Source organism: Mustela erminea, chromosome 11, assembly GCF_009829155.1.
Source record: "Mustela erminea isolate mMusErm1 chromosome 11, mMusErm1.Pri, whole genome shotgun sequence".
NCBI classification, from domain to species: Eukaryota; Metazoa; Chordata; class Mammalia; order Carnivora; family Mustelidae; genus Mustela; species Mustela erminea.
The window spans coordinates 72,961,411-72,989,057 of NC_045624.1; the positions used below are offsets into that span (position 1 = coordinate 72,961,411).

General features: G+C 34.1%; 1 protein-coding gene across 11 annotated transcripts in view; it reads right to left on the reverse strand.

Moving 5' to 3' along the window:
* Positions 1-1,800: 1,800 nt before the first annotated feature.
* The window catches only part of CFAP69 (cilia and flagella associated protein 69), a 58,843-nt gene continuing 32,996 nt past the window's right edge, over positions 1,801-27,647 (reverse strand). For all 11 annotated transcript variants that reach the window (XM_032304981.1, XM_032304979.1, XM_032304980.1 and 8 more), the window contains 12 exons: positions 25,813-26,029; positions 22,909-23,073; positions 19,616-19,734; positions 17,787-17,905; positions 13,493-13,574; positions 10,300-10,492; positions 8,433-8,570; positions 7,805-7,881; positions 6,116-6,313; positions 4,156-4,242; positions 2,745-2,849; positions 1,801-2,376 (listed from right to left, as the gene is read on the reverse strand). In XM_032304981.1, the coding sequence (XP_032160872.1) occupies positions 2,206-2,376; positions 2,745-2,849; positions 4,156-4,242; positions 6,116-6,313; positions 7,805-7,881; positions 8,433-8,570; positions 10,300-10,492; positions 13,493-13,574; positions 17,787-17,905; positions 19,616-19,734; positions 22,909-23,073; positions 25,813-26,029 (1,671 nt within the window). In that variant the 3' untranslated portion in view covers positions 1,801-2,205. The remainder of the gene's footprint in view (positions 2,377-2,744; positions 2,850-4,155; positions 4,243-6,115; positions 6,314-7,804; positions 7,882-8,432; positions 8,571-10,299; positions 10,493-13,492; positions 13,575-17,786; positions 17,906-19,615; positions 19,735-22,908; positions 23,074-25,812; positions 26,030-27,647) is intronic.

Here is a 27,647-nt window from a genome sequence, read left to right on the forward strand (position 1 = left end):
CAAATTATTTTGATTGTCATCAGTCCTAATCAGTTTGGAGATACCAAGTTGTACTACATACAAAAAGTTATCTTCAACCAAGTAATATCAATTCCATTTCTACACATTGGTTATGTAATAGTATTGGTTAATGTAATAGTATTTATGTCTCATCATTTTAGGGGAAGTATATCACTGTTACAGAGTAAATACATTTGAACTACTTTAATAAGTTGTGTTTAGCCTTACCTGTATAGTATTTTACTATAATAGCTCAGGACTGTTCTACTTGCAGAGCTCAAGGGAAAGGCTGCCAGGAGCTGAGGCCACCAACATACTCATTTAATAATTTATTTACTGATATGTTAGTTTCGATGATGAATGAAATGTGGTTTCTACCTTGTCATTAGGGAGCTTAGCATCTGAGAAAGGAGCTTGTTAGTCTACGATGTGAGGCAGAGATTACTATTCTTAGCCATGGACACTTCATCTTGATTCTGTATCTGATATACTTGAGGTATATCTGGTGATTTTCATACGGTAATATCATCATTGCACATTCCTATCCATGCCCATTCTTGTCCCAAGAACTACTCTTTGATGGAATCTTTGTGCTTCCTGTGAAGCACTTAGGGCTTCCTGTGAAGAAGATGAACAATTTATGCCTTCTATTATCTTGTTGGTGGTGATAATAGAGAAAAGGATTCAGGAGAGGCAAAGCTCCCTGATAAGCTGATGTACATTATCAACTAATGCAGGCCACAAAGAGAATGGGCAGCTGGGCCAGGATGAGAAGCTGCTGGCTAATGGTGTACTGTCAACTCATTCTAATTAGAACATTAGCAACAGTTGGCAGTTTCTCCCTTCACTACAGATTCCACTAACTTCACAGATGGAGACAATGGAAAATTACTGAATGAATGTGAGTTGGGGGAAGAAGAGGAGGATGAAGGAGGAAGTAGGAGAAGGCGGGCCCGATGGAGATAATAGAGCCCTCTCTTATTTATAAGTGGATTTGATGCATGTTTTCCCAACTTTGCATTCGGTAGCATCATGTTGGTAGCTTGTAATTGGTCACAGTGGGACTATTATTTACACCATCCAAATGGCAAACACTACAAATGAGGGCCTGTTCCCCTTGAAGAGCTGATTGTTACAGATTTACCAGGACACTGCTGAGTGTGCCTATGGGCCTAGAATCTAGACTCAGATTCCAGTATATTTCCCTATTTAAGAAACCAGGTTCTTGTCTCTCCCAGTCTTGGACGTGAATTTAACTTTGTGGCTTCCTGGGTGGGGTTGACATGGGAATGGAGACAGGCCATGGAAATCTCTTAATGCCATAAAGGGACACTTTGCTCTACATCCAGCATTAAGGCATCTATCTCCTATTTTTTGGCAAAATACCTTCACCACCAAAGGAGGGAAGATATTTCTTTACTCTCCCCTTCCCTTTCCCATTAAAGAAGAAAAGTAGCATTAGAATTTGTTTTGTATATTTTTAAAATTTTTGTTGTTTAGCTCATGACTCACATTTACTTTTTATAACAGAGCCAACTTATTTTACTTTGACCAACAAATTTGTTGCAAATGTTTTTGCTGCCCAGTATTTATATATACATATATAAATATCCTGATTCCCTACTCCATCCATATATTTTGGTTGGGGTTGGCCTACTTCTGGCTCTGGGAGTAGGCAGTACTCAGATCTGGCCAAAGTCATGGCAAATGGCTCAGGAGTGGGCATGTGGCCAATCAAGGGTCCCAAGAGGCAGAGGCAGATGCAGAGACTATTGAAAAACTGGCATGTATTCTTCTCTACTGGGTATCGACTTGGGAGAACTGCTAGGTAAGGAGATCTTACAGAGTTTCAGTCCTAGATCCAACAATGCCTGCAGTCTTAATTACTCCTAGATTTGGTAGCTACAGAGCCTGGAAAAGTTTTTATTGCCTTAAACCAGATGAAGTAGTTCACATGCAACCAAAGGAGTTTAACTGACACAATATATTTTATAATTTCAGTAAAGAGAATTAGTGATCTTTCCAAAGAAATTGATGACAACTCTTCTGGTGCTATATGTAGATATTTTCAATACAAATAAATTATATGTACTTAACTTTTATTTTTTCATAGTATTTTACTAAAATATTTGCTTTATGTTTATAAAGATATATTCAACTAAAAAACTATAAGCAAACTTTATTTCAAAATCTCCATAGATTATTTTATGTAGGAACACTCTTCTTTGACTCATTCACAGTTTTCACTGCTTTCACCTTTTGTAGGGCTCCTCCTCGAATAGGCAGTTTTTTAAGAGCAATATCTGTATCAGCCAGAGGTCCTCCCAGTAATCGGGCAGGAGTGCTTTCCACTGTTACTACCCGACCAGAAGGCACCTGACAAAGTAAAAGGTATAGGTAAGAGTTCATTTACAAAATTTTTCAATAAGAGAAAAACCCATTCATACTAAATCCACTGATTTTAGAAAAGATACAAATTTGTATCTTTAGAAAAGATACAAATTTCCTGGGAATCCTGCAGGGCTGATGGAGTCTAAACCAGTACTGGGTAACAGTGAATTTATCTTGGAGATAAATATGCCTTAACTGTGTGAAATTTGACCAAAAAAAAAAAAAAAAGAAAAGAAAAAATATGAGGAAAAACCCCCATACAACTAACATCCTATGAAGACTAAATACAGTACCACTAAGAAAAATTATGAAGCAAAACAAACAAATGAACAAAAACAACAAAAAAAACTTACCGTTGTGTTAAGGCCTTTAATATCTGTCCTGTGAAATATTGCATTTGGTGGAGGCTTACTGTATCTAGAGGATTCTATAGCTTTTTCCTGAAGTCTTTTTGCTTTCTGAAGATTTTTAAATTAGAAAGAAAGTAATATTAATTGCTACTAAAACATTAACTATCATACTTGCAGTGAAGTATGTGAAGTACATTTAATTGTGCCTGATTTCTACTTGAACCATTTATTGAGTAGCAGTGGAACCTGTACTTACTCACTCAGACTAATAAGATAGTTATTAGTAAGTTGCATCTTCTATACATTGCAGAAGACACCAGTCACTTGAGAAAATTACTGAGAGTTCCAGTTATCAGTCATATATGACCAAGGAATAAAGGAGGTCTTCTGGAAATCTCATTTTAGCACATAATTTAATAAACTCCTAAATTTACCTCAGGTGATACATATTTTCAAAATATTTTGCATAAATACTAATTCAGAACACTTAACTATTTCAGAGTAATATAAATTGGATAATTTGTTGCACTTTTGTTCAAACTCAGTAGCTGAGGCACTAGAGCAGGTGAAATTTGAGATAACAAATAATCTGCATGGAATGGCTGATTTTCATTAATTACTCCTTAAAAGTGAGAATATTTCATAAGTAGAGTTGGGAAGAATTTTTAGTGAGAAGGGGGAGACACAGTACCTCGAGTGAGCTTTTGTTCTTTATAGTTTTGCTACCTTAATGTGGTTTCAGTGTTTTCATAGACTAATTTAACATTTAGCAGTTTCATATCTAGCCAAAGAACTGTAACATTACATAAAAACATATCCAAAGTATTAGTGGAAGAAGTCGGGGAAAGCAATGAGGTTTTGGAAATAAATGGTGCTTCTCACATATTTTAAGTTGAACAATCAACATTATATAACTTTTACATTAGTTTCCAGCTTATTCCTAAAGCAATTTATCATCTTTTCCCAAAGGGATGCTTTTTCCCAGTTCTCATTTAATTGTTAATATCATGTTTCTTTTGGTGGTCATGGAGGGGAAATACCCTTGGGGGAGAGTGTAACACAGACAGTGTTCTTCACTCTGCTTTGTACAGAAATGATCAATGATATAAAGTGGAAAGTAGGAGCATATTTCTCCCGCTTATTCCTGGCTAACGATCATCTCCTTTATGCAAGCCAGGAACACCACCCTTGCTTCCCACTGCTAGAGCAAAAAAAAAAAAATCTCAAAGTAGCATTCTCTGAAACTACAAAAATGCATAGTTATCATCTTACAGCATATGAGGATCTAACAATGTTGGTATTCTATAGACAGGTAAACAGAAAAGGCAAAAGAATGAATATTTATTTCTGAAAAAGTCTGCCTATCAGAATTGGCTATTTGTTGTGGATATCACAATATTTTTAAAAGTCCTACCTTTAAAGTTTTAGCATTTGATGTTCTGGCCAAGAAATTTTCCCATGATTTATTAGCCAATTCTCTTTGTTTGTGTGTGGCTTGTATCTGAAATGAGAAAGATAATTAAGAGTTCTAGTTTCTATGAAACGATACCAAAGGGCTTTTTAAAGCCCTTATTTTGAAGGAAGACCTAGATTTTGGCAATGTAAATTTTAGGGCTGACTAGGCAAACGATTAGAGTAAAATCCTTCCTTCATTATGTGGTTAACATTTGAACTGCCTTCCATGACATGTAATGTAAAACTGTTGTAATGAAAAAACAAAACATAAAAACAACAATAATCATTCTCAGCAAGCCTGATTGCTTTATGTGATTATCACTTGTGAAGACAGATTATAATCCAGAACAAGCTATATAAATGACCCAACAGCAAATTCACAGGAGAAAATATAGAGATTCTTGCTACCACTGATAATAGTTTATAGAAGGTTATATCGGTAAAATTACTAATTTTTGACTATAGTCGTTTAAGATAAGTAGTTTTGTGAGAGTGCTGAGTCTGTTGTGGTGATACAGTCTAGGGAGGTCACCACTAACAAACTGCAAAGACTATGTAGTTCTCACCAGGCTATTCACTAAATATATAATCAGAGAACACATGCCCTTGGTTAGTATGTAACATGTTATTAAATATGGATTATGAACCCAAAGTATTTAATTAAACAACTGCTTAAAAATTAGTGGGGTCAAAGCCATAACAAATCAGCAATAACCATCAAATCAACAATAGCTCATCCACCACAGCAGACATTCTGCTGTTAACAGAACTCAGCACAACTTCCAATAGGGTTATCCCACTTGACAGCAAATAAATTACTTAAATAACATCATCTATGCAATAAAAACTCTTAAATAAAACTTTCAGGCAAATTGGTGTTTAAGATGGAACAGAATTTACAGATGACACAGATAGAATTCCTACTAGGCTGTAGATATAAACATTTGGTAGGCTATGTGCAAGATCAGGCTATTGAAAACACTTTGGAAATCACCTTAATGAGTTTTAAGCATTTAACTGTAATCATAAAAGTCCACCAAGCAGAAGTGGGGAATCTGCACTGTCTTTGTATTTGAGGGACAAGCTAGAGCCACTTAAAGACCCATTTGCTCAAAAAACTTCTTTTGTGTTCAGTTTCTGACTGAACACAAAGCTTTAGGAAAATGGCTTATATTTTCCTGGCAGACTTTTTCTGATTAGTTAAAATCAGAGACCAGCTTACCTCTGAATCTATAGATAGAATATTCATTGTAAGTTTCATGGCACTGAAGTGAGGGTGCAGCTTTTATCAATATACCTATGGTTGGCATACCAGTAAGGACAGATCACAGAGTGAGGGATGAGGGCACTTTCTCAGGGAGGCTATACATAAAGTCATAGAGATATACAGTCAGAATTTGCTAAATGTATACACTTAGACCAGAATTTTTAGAATGCTGACATTTCTAAAAATGTGTCTCAGGTGCCTGTTTACTTTTTAAAAAGATTTTATTTATTTATTTGAGAGAGAGAGTGCGGGAGCAGAAGGGAGAAGGAGAGGGAAAAGTAGGCTCCCCACTGAGCAGGGAGTCTGACACGGGGCTGGAACCTAGGACCCCAGGATCATGACCCGAGGCAAAGGCAGATGCTTAACCACTGAGCCACCCAGGCACCCCAGGTATCTGTTTACTTTTTAAAATGTAAGCCTATAGAAATCAAATCATTATGCCATAAACCTGTACTGAATATAGTAGTTAAGTCTCAGGGCTGTTAATTTCATGGTTTCTTTAAAAATTGCACAAAAACACTGAAAATAAGTGTAAGAAAAACTACAAAATAACTCCATGTGCTGAAACATTCACAGGTAAGACAAACATATCCAATGGTAAACTAATTTATTGAAATTATTATTTCCTACCTTAATGGTATATGTGACTTACTTTTGTATATACTTTTTGTTCATTTTGCACATCTTGGTGTGCTTGGCTTTCAATCATCTCACTTTGAAGAGAAGCAACCATCTTTCCAATATTTTCTGATGCTGTTGTAATAGCTTCCAAAATTTTTTTATCTGTATTGACTGGTCTTAACTTTTCTAATTTTATTTCTTCACATATTTCATTCCATATTTCTCCAATCTGTTATAACAAAGTTTAAGGTTAAAAAAAAGTTAATTTAACCACAAATAAATGATATAATTTTGGGTAATCCTTTATTTGTGGTTGTTCCAAAGTTAACACTTACTGAACCACCTTTCCCATCTTCCTACTTGTGAATAAGTGCATTGGGAATTATTTGGGGCACAAGTTACAGTTAAGTTACCATGTTTTACAATGATAAGGTACTCGTGGATGAGGCTCCACTACCTAAGTCTAATTCACTACAATTTTCACTGCCCTGTTTTATAGTCGCACTGTTTTCACAGCTGCAAGAAACTGCTGCTATGGTCTTATCCTTTTGAACTACTGATGTCTTCCTCCCAAAAGCCCTGTATTAATAGCTAGGTCAAGGGAGGCCTGGATGGCTCAGTCCATACAGCATATGACTCTTGATCTTGGGCTCATGAGTTCAAGCCCCACATTGGATGGGAGTTTAAAACAGAAAAAAAGAATAGCAATGCTTTTAAAAAATAAATAAATCAAAGCTAGGTCAAGCTGAACTTGTAGGGCCATTAACATGGGGATAACTGGAGCTCCAGAGCCCTGTCCTCTGTCTCTTACCTTCTAGCTCAGACAGTAACTGAATCTCAAGCTCTTAACTCCATGGTTTCATCATACTGACAAGTCCATCTCATATTCTAGGTTGTTTGTGAATTTAATGTGCTTGAGTATGCTTATATTTATAGCAAAACTTATATATCCAGGATTGGGATGAAAGTGAGCTTTTTTTTCATTTGAAAATAGAGACCTAATCATTTATAACATTCAAATACATAGTACTAATATTAGTAGAGAAGAAAATACTAAAAAAGACTTTGCTTCAAAATACTACAAAAGTATTTATTTGCCAATAAAAATATAACCAACAGGGTGAGAAACCTCATATCCTTAACCTGATATTTGATCATCATGTAAACTAAAGATAAAATAATTTTAATAAATATTAATAATTTATGCTAATAAGGAATAATTCACTTAACTATAATTCCTAATGCTCTCTAAAGAGAAGAAATTATATTTTTAAAATTCCAGTAAGCTTCTGAATAGCTCTGTCACTAACATCCCTCTTCTTTTATAAACTAATAGTTGGATGAAATCATAGCCTATGGAAAATGCCAATCAACTATAGGTTTCTTGAACTACTAGTACCAAATGCAAAATGGGGCACCTGGGTGGCTCAGTGGGTTAAAGCCTCTGCTTTCGGCTCAGGTCATAATCCCAGGGTCCTGGGATCGAGCCCCACATCGGGCTCTCTGCTCAGCAGGGAGCCTGCTTCTTCCTCTCTCTCTGCCTCTCTGCCTACTTGTGATCTCTGTCTGTCAAGTAAATAAATAAAATCTTTTAAAAAATGGGAAATAAAAACTATACAGTACACAGATGATTGCTTACAACTATGAATAAATCTTTTATTTCCCAATTGATTTTTTTTGTTATGTTAGAGTTCAATAAGATTATTAAGAAGGTACTCACTTTAAAGTCAAGGTATCTGTGTATGATACAAAGAGTGACAAAATCTTCAGCAGATAGGCCAGGTAAATTTTCAAAATCTAAACAAAGTTTATAAAGAAAGAATTACTGTAACAAAGCAAGTGATTCCAAAAGGCTTGTATCTATTCTATAAAAACTAATGCCAACAATTTTTATTTCATCTTGATTATGAAAGTTAGTTCTGTGAGCTTCTGGCTTGCTGAAGAGTGTTTGACAACTTTTTTCCTTAACGGGAAGCAAGGAAAAAAAAAAGGCAGCAAGGATTTTAAAAACTGATGTATTTCACAATTCAAATGTTTAAGCCTAATCATCTAAACTAACCACCTTTAATCCTGGAACTGCCTGGGGAGCTTTGAAAGATGCTGATGGCTGGGCCCCACATTCAGAGATTCTGATTTTAATTAATAAAGGGTCATCGCTTCTCAGCCTTTTGGCTAAGATCAAGTGTAATTGATAAAGGTGTACCATGGGCATTGGGTAACAATGGAACATGCACTTGTCTGTATAAAAGGGTTTTGATCATCATGTTTGAAAATAGACTCCAAAGCAAAATCACTTTGCAAACTGAGTAAAACAGAGGCTCTTGAGAATTTGACAAGTAGCTTCTTACCCAGTTTGCCCAGCACAGCATAAATTTTTGCTCTGATATTCTCAGCAACATCCATAACTGCAAGAGTTGGGCAGTTTGCAGGCAATGGCATGATTTTTTGCTCTTCTTGGAAACTGGTAAATAGAGGTTTCTTTGTATCTAATCAATGCATATCATGAAAACAGAAAGGACAGATAGAAACATTAGTAAATTAATATCTCAATTTGAAATTTTCGTCCAGACATAAGATATATAAACATCTTAAAACTGAATAAAATAGTGCACGGTATATGGTTATTCTTTTGAAAGCATTAGCAGTCAGTTATTCCTCATTCTATGGCAAAACTTTTTAATTATACATAAAATACATAAATTTCACAAAATAACTTTTTAAAAAGTGAAACTCTTATGTAAATAACTTCTAATTTTGAGATCCAGAAATTGAATAATGTCAGTTTAACAAAAATGTAATCTCCTTCACTTTTGGGTTCTATATATTATGCTATAAATATGAAAACAATTTTATGATGTTACAGATCAAAACTTAGAAATAATAAAAATTGGTTGAAATAGAAATCATCATAAGTTAAAGGGCAAGTATTTTCATTAAAAAATTAACAATATTAACAGTTTAGATGAAAAGAAACTTGAGGCTTAGAAAATGTACCCTAGCATTGTAGATTGCTGATAATTAAAATTTATCAACATTTGATTTATTTTTATTTAGAAAACAATTTCTTCTAGGGTGCTTGGGTAGCTCAGTTGGTCAAGCATCTGCCTTTGGCTCAGGTCATGATCCCAGGGTCCTGGGATCCAGCCCTGCATCGGGTTCCCTGCTCAGCAGTAAGTCTGTTTCTCCCTCTCCCTATACCCCTCCACCTGCTTGTGCTCTCTCTCTCTCTCCCCTGTTCTCTCTCTCAAATAAATAAATAAAATCTTAAAAAAAAAAGAAAGAAAACAATTTCTTTTATATAAAAAGTAAACTTGGGGGCACCTGGGTGGCTCAGTGGATTAAGCCGCTGCCTTCGGCTCAGGTCATGATCTCAGTGTCCTGGGATCGAGCCCCGCATCGGGCTCTTTGCTCAGCGGGAGCCTGCTTCTCTCTCTCTCTCTCTACCTGACTCTCTGCCTACTTGTGATCTCTCTCTCTGTCAAATAAATAAATAAAATCTTTAAAAAAAAATAAAAAGTAAACTTGCTTCATGAATATGAATCAACAGAAATGTACAAAATGCTATAAAAATTGTTTTCAGGCTCTCCATTTACATCCCAAATTTAACTGGTAAATGAAATGTTACTTAATCTATTTGTAAAAGCAAGTAACTCAAAGGAACTCTTTAGGACATGATGTTGGGTTTTTTTGTTTTTGTTTTTGTTTTGTTTTGAGTTGAATGATATAATCAAATATCACTTCCTGAAAATATTCTATAAAAATATGTACCTGCTACTAATTTACTTACTTTTCTTCCATTCATTCAGAATTTGATAGCAAGTTCTACAAACTCTTGTGAAAAGAACTTGAAACAAAGAGGTGGAAGTCCTCATACTTCCCTAAAATTTTTTAAAGATCTCTTTTTAAAAATATGGGTAAACAATGAATAACTCCTAGGATGTAATGAACAGGGTGGTGACTACAGTTAACAAATACTTTATTGTATATTTGAAAGTTGCTAAGAAAGTAGATTTTAAAAGTCAGATCACAACAAAAAATTGTAACTATGTGTAGTGATAGATGTTAACTAAATTTATTATGGTAATCACTTTGTAATATGTACATATATCAAATCATTATGTTGTACACCTAAAACTAGTGCAAGTTATATGTCAATTATATCTCAATTAAAATATGCACCTAATTGCTACTACTGACAGTTATAAATACACTTACCAATGATCATCCCATGTTTATCACGTTTTACTCCCAGTTCTTTTTCTTCCTTTCTCCACAATTTAATTAAAAGACTAGCAGCTGTCTGGTCCTTCTTCCCTCGCCAAGCATTGACATGAGCCGTGGTTTTGGGATTATCACAAAATTCAACCATTATTCCAAGTATTAGATTACAGAATTTTTTTTGGTTCAACTTTTGCATGGAAATGGAAAAGGAAAAGAGATATAATAAATTTTAAGAATTATTATTTTCGAAATAAAAAAAAACCCCAAGAAACACTTGTATTAACCAGTAACTTTCTTCTAAATTATGGCCTTAAAAAATTCACACTCTACTTAAGTACGACTGGACAATCTCCTGTTGAAAATATGTTTAAGAATTAGAAAAAATAAAAAGACTCAACATAATTCTGACGTAGTCATAAATATATGTCATGACCAAAAAAGCAATTGATTTGGTTAGGTCCAGAAAAAGAGATACTGTAAAAGTAAGTGAACATGTTCATTTTAAGTGGAGCAAGGTAGACAGTACCAGACATTGTTCACTCTAACTATAGGATCTTTCCAATTTATATGCTTTATTAAGGTTTGTAAAGACTCATATTAACTATAACCTTGTTGTGACTAAGAAAATAACTGATGATAACTGCAAGTGGCAGTCACATATGAAAATAAATCACTTGAGATTTAATTTTGTATTTTGCAAAGTAAGCATTTAAGAAAAATTATCAAGCATATTTCCCTTGTTTTGCTACTAGCTTTCAGCAAACCAAAATTTACGTATAGAAAAGTCCATCCAGAGTAATAGTCTCCACACAGGAATAATTTGTGTATGAAATAGTTTTTGTTGATTAACTCATAGTATATCGATAACAGAATATAGCACAGGAAACATGTAATCTGTTATTTAAGCAAACATTATCAGTTTCTTCTATTATAAAATGAAGGATATTATTACCTGCTTTAGAGAGTTATTGTCATGAATTACACAAGACTGCCTGGCATATAGAAAGCTCTAAATAATATTTAACATTATTAGCAATTATTATCATTGCATACTGAATAAATATTTTAGCAGATTGTATTAAACAGAGCCCTCAGTTGGGTTCTTTATTCCTATACCTCACTTTCCGGAGAAGGAGGCAAATTTCAAGGGTTGGAGTTGATAAAAAAAACTTCATTAAAGAATATTTGTAATCTGTAATTAACTTGATTGGTTTAAATCACATTAAGCACAATCTAATATTTATATTCATTAAAAATAGAAAACACTTACATGGCAAAAATATGTGTCAGGAACTATTCCAAATACTATATGTAAGTGTATGTGTGTATATGTGCACATGCACACATAATAACTCATATAATTCTCCCACAGAGCATGGGATAGATACTATTGTTATCTCTGTTAGATAGATGAAGAAACATGTAACAGAGATGTTATTAAATACATGTCCAAGTTACACAGCTAACAAGTATTGGAGGCCTCAGTCAGACTGATTGCAGCCTATGATCATAACCACTGCGCTATATGGCTTCTCCTACCAGTCTTCTTCATGCCTTTCCATCAGAGAAACCCTAGTGGTGAAGGAGAGTGAACACAGGTGAGAAATGTCTTTGAAGTCTATTATATAACCTTCAATATTCACATAGAATTTCATTATTTAGTATATACATGTCTAATATAACTCCCCATTTCCTAGTCTTCAACTAAAAACAAGATTCTAGAAAGATGTGCCAAATTAACTCTGTGACTTTGAGAATCCCCTGACACATTAGAGTAACATGGTGAGCTATAGATCATTTAGTAAAGCCACACATATATATTTCTGTATTATGTCCAATTTTCTGTACATCCAAGGGCTTCTGGTTATGACTCACTCCTGTTTATCAAAATGGGTTATTATTTTTATTTATTTTTTGTAATGTTTTATATCTAATGAGTTTGCTTTCCTATATGTAATGCCAGCTAATTTTCTTTCAGAGAGATGAAGGGACACAAATAATTTTAGTACCTTTGCTAAATCCAAGTAGGTTTGTTATTCTGTTTTTTTTTCTTTTTTAATATTGTATTTATTTATTTGAGAAAGAAGAGAGCACAAGCAGAGGGAGCGGCAGGCAGAGGGAGAAGCAGGCTCCCACTGAGCAGGGAGCCCAATGTGGGGCTCCATCCCAGGACTCTGGGATCATGACCTGAGCCAAAGGCAGATACTTAACCAGCTGAGCCACCCAGGTGCCCCATGGTCTGTTATTCTGTTAATAAAATTGTGAATGGTGGCGATCAAGGCAGGGACATAGGTAGAACTCTACGTGGGAATATCTCTTTAAGTTTTATTGAAACCAAATTATACTTTTACTCTCATATCATCTTGACATGAACCTACTTGGAATTGAGGCCAGTAGGGAATTACTTTGAGGATAATTGAGGGTCTTTGCCATTCTTTGGTGTTAGATGGCAACTGTCTTTCCTGGCAAACTTAGTATAGTCATTCCTGCTCATTCTATAAAATGGTCTAAAACACACTTGATTCTTCACATCACCTACAAACTATTCAGTTCTTTAAAAATGCTCATCTTGGGGCGCCTGGGTGGCTCAGTGGGTTAAGTGGCTGCCTTCGGCTCAGGTCATGATCCCAGGGTCCTGGGATGGAGTCCTACATTGGGCTTCTTGCTCAGCAGGGAGCCTCCTTCTCTCTCCCCCTCTCTCTCTGCCTATCTCCACCTCTCTCTCTCCCAGAGAGCTCATGCTCTCTCTCGCTCTCTCTCAAATAAATAAATAAAATCTTCTAAAAAATGCTGATCTTTACTCCTTTGTTTAATGTGGCCCTTAACTTTTAAAACTAAGAGAAGAAGCTAGAAGTTATGCTTATGTGTTTTGATATTGTTTAGCATTTCATAAACTATTTCTTTAAAGGTGGGTGGGAAAAATCCCATAAAACAAATTATCTGTTGTTACATGTTTGGGCATGCTGACCTAAGTAAACAGGTTTCTATACAGGAGGAATTTTCAGAGCCTTTATTATGCCAATGCAAATTATGGATCTCCAAGTGAGATTTTGTTTAAAACAAACATTTAAACATGATTTGGGGGCACATTTAATTACAGAATGGTGTTCTATGGCTCTTAGTTTTGGAAAGAGTTAATAAAAACATATCTATTTATTTGTTTACAATTATTAACAATCATACTTACTGCCAATAAGTCCAAAAGGAGAAAAATGCCTTCCTTTTCAAGAAAGTAATCCTCTAAGGGATAACAACCCAAAATACAGCACCTTAAATAAAAAGGAAGTTATTCACTTAACAAGGATTCTACTGTCTATATACTATTGTCTACTTCCATATTTTTTTGGACTGTTTTAGATGCCTCATATAACAGAAATCATGTATAAAAGATAGTCTTCTGTGACTGACTTATTTCACTTAGCATAGTGTCTTCCAGGTCCATCTATGTTATAAACCATAGGATTTTTTCTTTTTTAAGGCTAAGTGCTATTCCATTACATCTATGTACCATATTTTTTCTTTATCCATTCATCTCAGGTCATGATGAACATTTGGGTTGCTTCCATATCTTGCCTATTGTGAATAATACTGCAATGAACATGGGAGTCCAGCTATTTCTTCAAGATTCTGATTCTAATTCTTTTGGATATATAACCAGAAGTGGGATTGTTGGATAATATGGTGGTTCTATTTTTAAATTTTTTGAGGAACTTCTATACTGTTTTCCATAGTGGCTGTACGATTTCCATTTCCCTCAATGTCAAGAGTTCTCTTTTCTCCACATTCCTCACCAAAACATGTCTGGGGGGGGGTGGTTAATAACCATTCCATCAGGTATAAGATGATAGCTCTTTGTGGATTTGGTTTGCCTTTCCTTGATGATTAGTGGTTCCATATGAATCTTAGGATTGTATTTTCTATTTCTGTAAAAAAATATCTTTAGGATTTAATAGGGATTGCATGAAGCTATACATCACTTCGGCTAGTATGACATTTAAACCATATTAATTATTCCAGTCCATGAGCACAGGATGTCCTTCGATTTATTTGTGTCTGCTTTAATTACTTTTGTCAGTGTTTTACAGTTTTCAGTGCATAAGGTTTTCACTTCCTTGGTTACATTTCTTCCTAAGTACTTTATTCTTTTTGGTTCTATTGTAGTATTATTGTTTTCTTAATTTTATTTTTGCATAGTTCATTATGGTATGAATAGAAATGTATATGGAAATGCAACTGATTTTTGTATTTGATTTTTGCTACTTTATTGAATTTATTAGTTCTAACAGTTTTTGGTGGAGTCTTTAGGGCTTTCTATGTATAAGATCATGTCATCTGCAAACAGATAATTTTAATACTTCTTTTCTGATTTAGATGCCTTTTATTTCTTTTTTCTTGCTCTGGCTAGGACTTACAGTACTGAGTAGAAATGATGAGAGTAGGCACGTTTGCCTTGTTAGATCTTTTAGGAAAAGCTCTTAGCTTTTCACCATTGAGTGTGATCTTAGATGTGGACTTTTCATCTATGACCTTTATTTTGTTAGTTCCTTCTCTACTTAATTTGTTGAAAGTTTTTAAATCCCACTTGGTCATGGTGTATGAGCCTTTTAATTTGTTGTTGAATTTGGTTTGCTAATATTTCCTATAGGATATTTGCTTCCATTTCCCTTAGGACTGGCTTCATAAAGTGAATTGGAAGCATTTCCTTTTCTATATTCTGGAAGAGTTTAAGAAAGATTCGTATTAATTCTTTAAATGTTTGGTAAAATTCACTTGTGAAGCTATTGTGTCCTGGGCTTTTTTGTTGGGAGGTTTTTGATTACTAATTCAATCTCCTTATTGTTATTGGTCTGTTCAGGCTTTCCAATTTCTTCTTAATTCTATCTTGATTGTATGTTTCTAGGAATTTATCTATTTGTTCTATATTGTCTAATTTGTTGGCATATAGTTGTTCATAATAATCCATTATGATGCTTTTTTTATTTCTGTGGCATCTGTTGTGATGTGTTCTATTTCATTTATTTCATTTATCTTAATTTTGAGTCTTCTCCCTCCTTTCTTTTAGTCTAGCTAATGGCTTGTAGACTTTGATGTCTTTTTAAAACAAACCATTTTTTTCTATTCTCTCATTTATTTCTGTTCTAATCTTTAGTATTTCCTTTATTTTGCTAATTTTGGGCTTATATGTTCTTTAATTGCTAATTACCTTAAGTTTAAAGTTAGGTTGTTTACTTGAGTCATTCTTTTTTTATTTTGAGAAGGAGGGACAGAGAGAGAGCAGACTACTCACTGAGCATGGAGCCCTACCTGGGGCTTGATATTAGGACCCATGAGATGATGACCTGAGCCAAAACCAAGAGTCTAACACTTAACCAACTGAGCCACCCAGGGATCCCCATTCTTTTTTATGTAGGTATTTATACCTATAAGCTTCCCTCTTAGTTCTGCTGTTGCTGTATCACATATGTTTTGGTATGTTGCACTATCATTTTAGTCTTGAGAAATTCCTAATTTTTATTTTGCTTTTGTCTTTGACCCAGTGGTAGTTAAAGAGCATGTTAATTCCCCTGCATTTGTAAGTTTTCCTAATTTCTATTTGTTATTGATTTCTAGTTTTTTTCTTATGTGGTTAGAAAAGATATTTGCAATGATTTAAGTCTTAAATTTGTTAAGACTTGTTTGTAACCTTGCATGCAGAACCAGCCCCCCCATCCTGTGGTTATCTAGGTGTGCTCTAAAAATTACCTCATTAGGGGTGCTGGGTGGCTCAGTCAGTTAAGTGTCTGACTTTGGCTCAGGTCATGATCTTAGGGTTCTGGGATGGAGCCCCATGTCAGATTCCCCAGGCAGCAGGGAGTCTGCTTGTCCCTCTCCTTCTGTCCTTCCCCCAACTCATGCTCCGTCTCTCTCTCTAATAAATAAATTAAATCTTTAAAAAATCATCTCATTTGCCTAAATTCAGATGTGGTTAAAAGGAACATGTTATGAATAACAAAAGACATTACCCTTCATAGTTATTATTCTGAAGCTATTACAGGAGACGAGAATAAAAGACCAAATACTGTGACAAAAGATGTTTTAATTGCTCTTATTGATGAGGAAATGACAAAAGTTTTAGGAGCCATGGAATAGGAATGGACCAAATATGTATTTCTTTTTTTTTTATTTTTTAAAGATTTTTTAAAATTTATTTGACATAGAGAGAGAGAGAGAGAGAGAGGTCACAAGTAGGCAGGGAGGCAGGCAGAGAGAGAGGAGGAAGCAGACCCCCCCCCCCCCGCAGAGCAGAGAGGCAGAGGCTTTAACCCACTGAGCCACCCAGGTGCCCCCAAATATGTATTTCTTAATATAAATCACAATAAGACAGCACTTAAAAAGAATATGTATTCTAGGGGCACCTGGGTGGCTCATGTCATGATCTCAGGGTCCTGGGATCAAGCCTCGCAGTCAGGGCTCTCTGCTCAGCAGGGAGCCTGCTTCCCTCTCACTCTCTCTGCCTGCCTCTCTGCCTGCTGTGATCTCTGTCAAATAAATAAAATCTTTAAAAAAAAAAAAAAAGACTATGTATTCTGCTGCTACTGAGTGGAAAATTCCGCGTATGCCTGTTAGGTCCATTTAGATCTGTAGTGCATTAGGTCTATAGTCATTATTTCCCCTTCCAAATATGTTGTACTGTGGCTTTCATGAATCCCACCATATAGGACAAAAGAAATGTGTTGTTAATGATATATGAAACTCAAGTAATTCTGCTCAAGACAAAATTTTATAAATTAATGTTATGAAAAGCAGGATGTGTATATGTATATATGTATGATTTATTTTTTGCCCTTTAGGAATGCAAAAAGCTTGAGGAAAGAATATTGCTTTGGAAATACCTAGTCAATTGATTTTCAACTCTTTGAAGAGGAGATGAATGAGGAATTCAGCAGTCTTCAAGTATAAGAATAATGTGTAAGAAGAGTAGATGCTTTTGTTTTTCCAGGCCAGGCCCGAATGGAATGGATTCAAATAATAAAAACAAGGATTTAAGTTTAGATACAAGAATGGTTTTATGAATGGGCTATGGACAAGATTACTTTCCAAAGGACACTGGTAACTGTCATTTCTGGACTATTGGAAAAGGTGTTGGAAGAGTTATCTTTCTGGTGTGGTTTTGAGGGAAGAATGCTTTTTATAAATCAAGCAAATTTTTACTGAAGCTTAAATTATAGTACAGAAACATATTTCAACTGATTTAAATCTATCTAACCCATGAAGAAATTGTAGCACCAAAAATTTTCCCTCCTCTATCGTGCATATGAGGATTAATTTTTATTACTATTCAAGCTACAGTGTTAATTTTTCTAGGCTTTATTTCTTACAAGTTTGTATAGTTTTTCAAAATTAGATAGAAATCTTAAATATCATGTTTAAATATAATCAACAAATAGCATAGAAGTAATTTTCTTGTATTGTGGTTCTAGCTTGGGTACAGTAATACTCACCAAATGCTGTCCAATGTACTAAGAAGAAGTACATTATAGCCTAATCCAGTCCGTAACTTTGTGGGGTCTGTTTTCATTACATGAAGAATTATATCCACTCCTTCAGTCCCAAAAATTTCCTAGGAGATTTATTTAAAATTATTTTTTGGAATCATCTAATCCTTTCCTGTTTCATATTGTCCCCTAAAACTTTTTGTATGAGAAAAATAGAACATTGTTATTTTTATACAAATATTTTTTTCAAATTTGCACTCATAGGAATTTAAGACCAATTATTGTAAAGCTAATAATTTTTAGAAATGGCATCAATCAACATGCCAGCTTAATGTCCCTTTCTATTTTTTTGATTTTTCCCTTTCTTTTTTAAAAAAAATAAACCATAAGCTTACCCTATGGTTTTCTTCTGCTTTATAATAAATGTAGTCCAATATCCTGTCAGATGAAATCGAGAGCAAAACTAATTTTAAGAGGCTAAAATTCTATCAGGGAAGACTTTTTAATACTCCCAAGAGAGAAATAAATAGATAAATGATAACTAAAACCTTTAGTAATTTATATTACATTATTGCCAGTTATTACTTGTTATTTACCAATTACCTTTCTCACTGTTTTGTAGTTCAGTTCTGGTACCTAGTAAGCAAGACAATGAGTATTTTTCCAGAAGAAAGGCATAGGGTGGCAGAGTATAAGAAAAAGCTGGACCAAAGCTCAAAGCTAGGTATGCATTTACTGTTCTTGTTGCCTCTCCCTAAAATCTCTCTATTGGAAATTGCACAATTTTAATTTTTTTATCTTTCCAATTCTTTTATTAAATTATTTAAGTTATCAAACTTAGAGACTCAGAGTTTGTTATAAATTTAAAAAGATCAAAGGGAAATAAGCTCTTTTTTCTAACTTTTAGTTCTAGTATAAACCTGATTTTTTTTCTTTAAGTTTTTATTTAAATTCCATTTAGTTAACATACAGTATAATATTGGTTTCAGGTATAGAATTTAGTGATTCATCTGTTACATACCATACTCAGTGCTCATCACATACCCATCACCCTGAACCCAATTTAAACTCAAAACAGCATTTATAATGTGATAGTCACTTTGGAAGAACTGTTTGCCAGTTTCTTAAAAACATATACCTACTTAATGAACATTAATTGTATTCCCCAGTATTTATCTAGAAGAAATGAAAGCATTATGTCCACAGAAAGACTACTACAAAAATGTTCACTGAAGGTTTATACGTATAGTCCCAAATGGATAAAACCTAAGTATTAATCAATAGGGGAATGGAGAAAAAAATTGGGTATATTCAAACAAAGAAAAACTGCTCAGCAACAAAAAGGAATGGGCTGATGATACCTGTAATAACATGGGTATATTTCAGAAATGTGGTGATGACAGGACCAGATACAAAAGAGTAAATCACATTTATATGAATGTGGTTCCATTCATATAAAGTAAAAGAATAGGCAATACTTATTTTACGGGGATAGAAATCAGAACAGTGGTCACCTGAAGGCAAATAGGGGGGATAGCTACTAAGTGGCATGAAAGAATTTCATAGGAAGTAACAATTGTCTCTGTTTTAATTGAGATATTGGTTAAATGGGTGTATACATTCATCAAAACCTACTGAAATATACACTTAAGATATATATATATACATATATATATACTTTATTGCATACAATTATATTCTCCTTATAAAAAGGAATATTAAATTAAATCCTCACAAGATTAAAAAACACCAACATTTATGGACACCAAGAAACAGTTTATAGTGCTAGGTCATTGGAAGATCTGAACAAAACTTTGATTCACAGGCATACATACCTTCCTAGGAATATGATGTTCACAAAGACCAGATAAAATAAGTAATATATCAGATTGAATTTCCAAAACAATGGCTTCTTCTTTGTCATTAGACTTGCTTATTGTATTTTTAAAAACTCCTGGTGTGGAAAAATTGAAAGAATGTAAACTCATCAGACATTGTATTTTTATTTTGATCAAATACTGTTTTGAAATTCCTTCTTTAAAAAAAATAAATCCTTTCTTACAAAATTTCAATTAGAGAACTTATTTTAAAGGGAGCTATTTGAATTGAACAGTTATGTAGAAGCTGTAAACAGAAGATGATAAAAGGATTCTTTGAGCTCTGAATACATATATAGCATTTCTAGTACAGAATTAATGGAATATTATTAAAAGATGCCCTAACGACCTGATACTTTGTGCAGCAAACAAAACTGTTTATAGAAATATGCAGAACAACATGAGGCAGAAATGAGTGCTTTTGCAAATATATGACTAAAATGCCTGATCACAGCTTGCTCATCTCTTCATGGTTAACAGGGTCAATTTTAGGCAAAGGTGGAAGACCTATCTAAGTGTATTTTCTCTTCCTGTTATTTCTTTCTGTGTCCTCTCTTTATGTCTACTGGGAGGTGTTTTCAATAACTTTAGGTAGCAGTATTCCCATGTCCTTTGAAATCTCTCCCCTGCTTCTACTAAAAATTTAGAAAGACTAGAAAAGAGCCACTTACACTGATGGGATGACAGTCACAATAAAATTTTGCTGCAAAAAGGAATTTTCTTTTAAGCTTTAAATCAGGAACAAAAATCATTGCTTCTCTGTTAAAGGGGTCATTGACATTACCAAGAAGGGCTGGACTCATGTTCCAAAGTAAGAGGGCAGGGAAATCACAGTTTATTACCATAGCTGGCCCTGAGAGCATGATTCTTGGACCTGTTAGTATGAATGACAGGTGCAGGATCAGTCCCTGATAGGGCTAGTTGAGCATGCTGAAGGCTCTGTTGAGGAGCATGCCAGGAACAGAAGGGCCTATGCTCCTTTATTAGGAACATCTAGGAATCCAACCTGGTTGGCCATAGGGCTGCTTCTCCTTTCTAGATGATCTCATTCTCCTTCCTACTTGAGTGTAGGCATGTCACATTCTGTGTTATCTATAACACACGTTATGTTTTTAATTATTTCCTTCATATTTCAGTATCCTTTAGTTCCTGCCTTTACTTTCTCCTTGTTCTATTCTAATGCATCTGACATATTTCTTCCAGATTCCTTTTCCTAAAACAGCACGATACATATAACCTCCTTGATCAAGATCACTAACAGCTCCCCATGTCTAAAGAGGATGCTATTCAAAATTCTAACTTGGCTCTTCACTAGACATATTATATCTCACATTACTTATTTCCATAAAACATTTTTTCCAGTTTCTGTTTTTTATTATTTTAAATTGAAGTATAGTTGATAGATGTCTTCATAAAACTTCATAAAACTGACTTCACTTCAGCTAGCTCTGAAAACACTGTTATATATATTTTAATACCATGTCTCTGCTTATACTGTTCCCTTGCTTTAAAGACCATCTCCTCTTTTCCCTCTCAAAACTAGCTTTACCCTTACACCAAGTTCAATAAAGGTACTTGTCAAGATTACCTAGCCTTAAAAACGACTGAAACCTTTGGGTTTCTGTGGTATTCTCTTACTCACTAGGGGACTTACTGATGGTGTAGGGTAACATATACTATCTTTCTAGGGTATACTTTTTTTTTTTCCCATTCTCATTAAGGGCAAGGTCCACAGTGTCCTGTTCTATACACATTTGTGACACCAGTGCCTGCACAAAGGGTATTATAAACATTTGCAATAACAATTCAATTACTATTTGATGAACAAACTATTTGTTAAGTCCTCTGTTAGACTGAGTAAGTGAAGGAAGGCCACTGCCTCTAAGAACTCACATGATGAAGATCAGCTTCTTTCAAGTTAAAGGGAAAAAATCCTAAGAAAAGAACCCTTCTGTATTTGTTTTCCCCTTTCTCTACCTCACACCTCCTACCCAGGTAAGATTCAGACTCTTATCTGGACATAGGAAATATAGTATTTTCTAGACTCCATACAGTTAGGTTGTAACCTTAACACTGAGTTCTGTACAATGGAACATGCATGGAAGTGATAAAATCTACTTCAGGGGCAACACTGTTGGGACCCCACTCACTCTTGAGAGTTTTTTCTGTATCTTCACTTAATAAACTACCATTGCTTTACTCACAATCACACATACACAAAATCTACTTTCAGGTTTGGTCATCCTCAGTAAACTCAACAAAAAAATGTTTCACTTAACACCCTTTTCAGTATCCTTATTTTAAAGGACACTGCTATTAAATGGCACCACTATTCTCCACTAGTGATGGAAGAGTAGGCACTTGAGCTCAACAGACTGAAGAGTTTTGGTGGAGGTGTTTATAATTAATTGACATCCAGCAAATTATCTCATACTCATGAGGCAAACAGTGAATTTGAGTATGACCAAAATAGATCTTTTTTTTTTTTTTTAAGATTTTATTTATTTATTTGAGAGAGAAAAAGCATGAGAGGGGAGAGGTCAGAGGGAGAAGCAGACTCTCTGCTGAACAGGGAGCCCACTTTGGGACTTAATCCCGGGACTCCAGGATCATGACCCGAGTCGAAGGCAGTTGCTTAACCAACTGAGCCACCCAGGCGCCCCCAAAAGAGATCTTTTCAAGGTCAGGAAAAGTTAGGGCCAGAGGATTATTAATTTTTTAATTAACAAAGGTAACAATAGTTTGTTTTCAGTTCTGAACTTTATTCCAAGCTCACACTTATGTATTTTGGGGATAAGATGATTCATTATAGTGAATTCTAAGTTGAAAATCAAGGATATCCTGCTATATTATAACAGAAAAGAATCTCCTATGTACATTTCTATATATACCAGCATACTAGTGTTCTGGTATGTCAGATGCACTGGAAAATGTAATGTTATCCTCTTTTAAATGACTTCAAAATCCTAGCCAAAATGTGGCCATCTTATTACTAGAAAAATGAAGGTAACAGTAGCCCGTTAAAAAAAAAAAAAAGATAATCCTAAATGAAATAGTATCTGGAATAAACAGATGTTTACAGAATGAGTGACCATGATGTTTCAGTAAAGACAAATTGACTTATAGCAACAATATGAAACAAAACCAAGAGAATATTCAGGAGTTTCTTGGCTAGAATGATAAAATAAATTTGTAAAAAGCATTTTAAGCAAAACCTCTAATTTATAAGTATTCTACTAAATGTGTTTTACCTATCAGTTGCTGAATTGTTCCCTTTTCACAAAGATCATTGTTTATAGTCTCATCCTCAGTGTAGACCATGGCTCTCAAGAGTCTTAAACTGTAACGCATCTGGGCAAACTTATTGGCACGGCCACCTGTTCCATGAAAACTATTGCCATGGCTAAAGAAGGAATCTGTGGAGAAATATAATTTAATACTTTACATCAAGAAATTTAAAGCAAAAACATTTCAAATAAAACAGAACATATCAGTTACCTTATATATCTAACCCTTAAGTTTAAACAGATGTTAAATTTTGCCATACTCTTTAGTTTTTTTTTTAGAGGAATAAATATTATCCTTTCCCCCTTCTCCTCCTATTCCCAGAACAGAAACATGCTTTAAAATTTTTCTCAAATGTGTCATCTTGTGTGTATCTTTTGTAACTTGCTATTATTACTCAAAATTATGTTTTTTGAAGTATTTACATAGTCACAAGCAGATCTAAATCATTTAATTGCTTTCAGCATTCATTTTATTTGTTTTAGGGGGGATGAGAAGAGAGAGAGGGAGAGAGACTCTTAAGCCAGCTTCATGCCCATCCTGAAGCCTGATGCTGGGCTCAATCTCACAGCCCTGAGATTATGACCTGAGTGAAATCAAGAGTCCGATGCTTAACCAACTGAGCCACGCAGGTGCCCCTGAGCAATCATTTTATGAATAAATCACAGTTTATCCATTCACTAGAACAAACTGCTACAATGAACATTCTGGTACAATGAACTTTCTGGTTTATGTCCCCTTATTCCCACTGAGAAAGGTTTCGCCATGTGACACCAGAATCATATAGGGTATACCCACACTTAATTTTACCAATGTTCCTAAATTGCTTCTCAAAGTGGTTATATGGACACAACGTACAAGACTAATAGATTTTTCCAATCTGTTAAATGGGAAATGACAGTTAATTATTATCTTAATTTGTGTTTCTCTGATTACCAATAACGTTGAACATCTTTTAATGTTATTTATAAATTTGAAATTTTGTCTGTGACTTGGCAGTCTCTATTCTTTATCTACTTCTTTGCTGAGTTATTTTCTTTTTTTAGTTCTTTATGAGCCTGGATTCTAATCCTTTATTAGTCACAGGAGTCAAAAATGTATTCTCTCAATTTGTAGATCATTATTTTATTCAGATTTAGTCATACAGCATTTCTAAATTTTACATTATTAAATGCACTAATTTTCCGTATAGTTTAAGTTCTTCTGGTTTATCAAAGTCTTTTCCTACCCTGTTATCATAAAGATATTTTCCCATGTTTTCTTCTAAGATTTTATAGTTTAACTTTTTATATTTAGGGATTTAATTCATTTTGCACTTGATTTTTTTTAACAAGGTGAAAGAAGCCAATTTTTATTTTTATTGAAGGTAATAACATCTTTGTTAATGCCAACCTCCCATATATTCTTTTTCATTGGTCTGTTCCTTATCTAGTATCATACAGTTTAAATTATTATTGCTTTATGGTAAGTCTTGATAAACAGCAAGGCAAGTTCTCTTTTCTTCTTTACAATAATATGCCTTCTTTAAAAGGTTCTTCATGTTTAAAACTAAAAAAAAAAAAATTTAAAAATACTCTTCTGAGTATTGTGTATGGGTTAAAAATGCAGGTTCTAGAGCTAGACTACATGTACTAAATCCTTGATCTGACACTTCCTGTGTGACCAAGAACATGTTATTTAACTTTTCTGATTGAGTTCTACCCGTGTGACCACCTGGGATGGTAACAGTACCTTCAACCTCTGGATCTGTTGTGAGGACTAAATGAGTTAATACTTGTGAGGTGTGTAAGGCCTACCATGCAGTAAGTACTCAATAACTGTTAGCTATAAGGCTTCCCCATGTTAGGCAGCATTTCCTCTTTTGCTTTATAGTCTTTTGTAAACATAAATGATATAAAGGATAGAGAATAATTATTTAATGCATAGCAATTTAACAAGAATAAATTTAGTAATTCTGCATATTAGAAACTAGAGAATTAAAAAAATCAGCTATAATATTTTCCATCCTCACAGATATATGATTTTCTTGATCTACTGAAAATGTATCATATAAAATTATTTCCACAGCAAAATAACTACCAGAAAAGAATGCAGTATCTCTCTTATAAGCATTTTTTAAAAGAAAGTATTTCTTATTTCCTTTCTAAGAATGATGAGAGCTATAATAAAATATTTGTACAAATTGGTAGTCTAATAATTTGGTAGACTACATGTGGAATCATTACTTCTGGCTGGGAATTTTAAGCTCTGTGAAGGTAGGGATTTTATTTATTTTGAATATAAATGTATCCTTAGCAGTTAAAACAATATTAGTACCTAGTAGGTACTCAACAAATATTTGTTGAATGAATGATTAAAATATTTCCAGGACTGGGGCACCTGGATGACTCAATGGGTTAAAGCCTCTGCCTTCGGCTCAGGTCATGATCTTAGGGTCCTGAGATTGAGCCCCGCATCGGACTCTCTTCTCAGCGGGGAGCCTGCTTCCCCCTCTCTCTCTGCCTGCTTCTCTGCCTACTTGTGATCTCTGTCTCTATCAAATAAATAAATAAAATCTTTAAAATATTTCCAGGACTTAGTATAATTGTTGGATAAGCCTAATGCTACAAAAATTTAAATCAGGTTATATGAATGATTTCTTTTACTGAAAGGTATGTATCAATTACAGTTACGATATTTACTAATGTGTCTGACTTTAAATGAAATCTCAGATTTTTTTCTTTAAAACAACAGTAAACATGTGAAAATCACAGGAAACAAGATATATATTTTTATTTCTTTTCTTTAATTAATTTTATTTATTTTTTCTATGAATATATTGAGAGTTCAATTGAAACATGTAAATTAGAATTTTGATAGGTATCACTCACCTTCACTCTCACACCATTCTAGAAATGCAAGGACTCGAGCATTTCCCTGACACAACATATACTCTTCTGTTAAAAAAGGAGCCACTGACGACAAAGTGGCAATTGCATGCAGTTGTAATTCTTCATACTGTGCTGCAGACCACTCCATTATCTTGTGTTTCTCAGGCTTTTTAACATAGGTAAACAAAGCCAAGATAACTTTGCCGTCAATTAATAGCTATGAGGAAGGGGAAAAACTACTTTGTTAGAAACATAATTAAAACAATTTTATTTAATCTAAGAAAATTAAAGATTTCCAATGTGATGTTTTATTAGGGTCATTTTTTAAAAAAATTTCCTTCCTAAAGATGCCCAATCTACATTAAGTACCAAAACAAAAACAAAAACAAAAACAACAACAAGTTGGCTATGATCCCCTTATCTCAGATATGTACTCTCTAGATGACAATAATATAAATAAGTGTTAATTTTTTTTGTCTACGCGTATATATATATATAATTTGACTCCTGCTTATGATCAAACCAAAGAAGCAGAAAATTTGGGGCAAATAAACTACTGAAATTTCTCTCTTCCCTTCATTTTTGAAAAAGAAACATTTCACAGACTCAATGGTACACTATAAAAGTGTAATTTTCCCAAAATAATGACTGTGGCTAATTTTTAAGCAGTTGTAATAGAACTTAGACAAAAATTCTAGTCAATCGATGCCACTCAGGTCACAAGCCATATTTATAATTATATGCTTAAAATTTTAAAATTGTGCTGAATCCATGATTTCAATAAAATAGAAAAATGAATAGCTATTATGACAATGTACTAGTCCACAGGGAATGAAGGCAAGATTTAGAATGGAGGAAGCAGGACTAAGAACAACAACTAGTTCTAGCCTTACTATAAATATTAAGTGGATAATGTTTTCAAAATACTCCATGAACCACAAATAACAGTACACATATTCATTATCACTACAATTACTGGGCCACAAACAAATGACATAAAAAAAATTAGTTGATTCCACTGCTCACACAGTGCTTTAAGAAGCTCACCATATTCTTTATGCCATTTGACTCTGAAATCCACTAAAGTGGTTTTTAAACTGTCATGTACATTTTGTCTCCAGAGAGATTTTAATAGTTAGATAATACTTCACTGTACTAAAAAACCATATTTTATGTAATTATATTCTATTTGGCATTTCAGAAAATGCATTTAGATTCTATAGAGTGTATAATTTTGATATCATTAATAAAGTTATAACTGTAGAAACAAAGACAATTTTTTTCCTTCTCTGTACATATTTTAGTGTATATATATGTGTGTGTTCCTCAAAGTGCTATTACCAAAAAAATCTGAGCTCTCTTAGCTCTCTTAACCCTCATAATAATTCCATGAGATAGGTGTTATCCTCATTTGAAATTAAGATATCTGGGATTGGGGCACCTGGGTGACTCAGTTGGTTAAGTATCTCCCTTCAGCTCAGGTCATGATCCCAGGAGCCATGCCTCAGGCTCCCTGTTCAGTGGGAAGCCTGCTTCTCCCTCTCCCTCTGCTGCTGCTCTGCCTACTTGTGCTCTCCCCTCTCTCTCAAATAAATAAATAAAACATTTTTAAAAATCTGGGTTTTACAGAAACTAAACAGCTTATTCAGGATCACATTGCTGAAAAATGACAGCACTGCATTCCACCTGACTAAAGCTTTAACCACAGTATGGTCAGAGGTAGCCTATTAGGCTAGATGGGCCTATGTGGATTTTCTTTCATATTATGTTTTCTTATCCTGGAGATCTAAATACATAAATAAATTTCTAATGTTCTCCTGCCTTTTTTGGTTTAT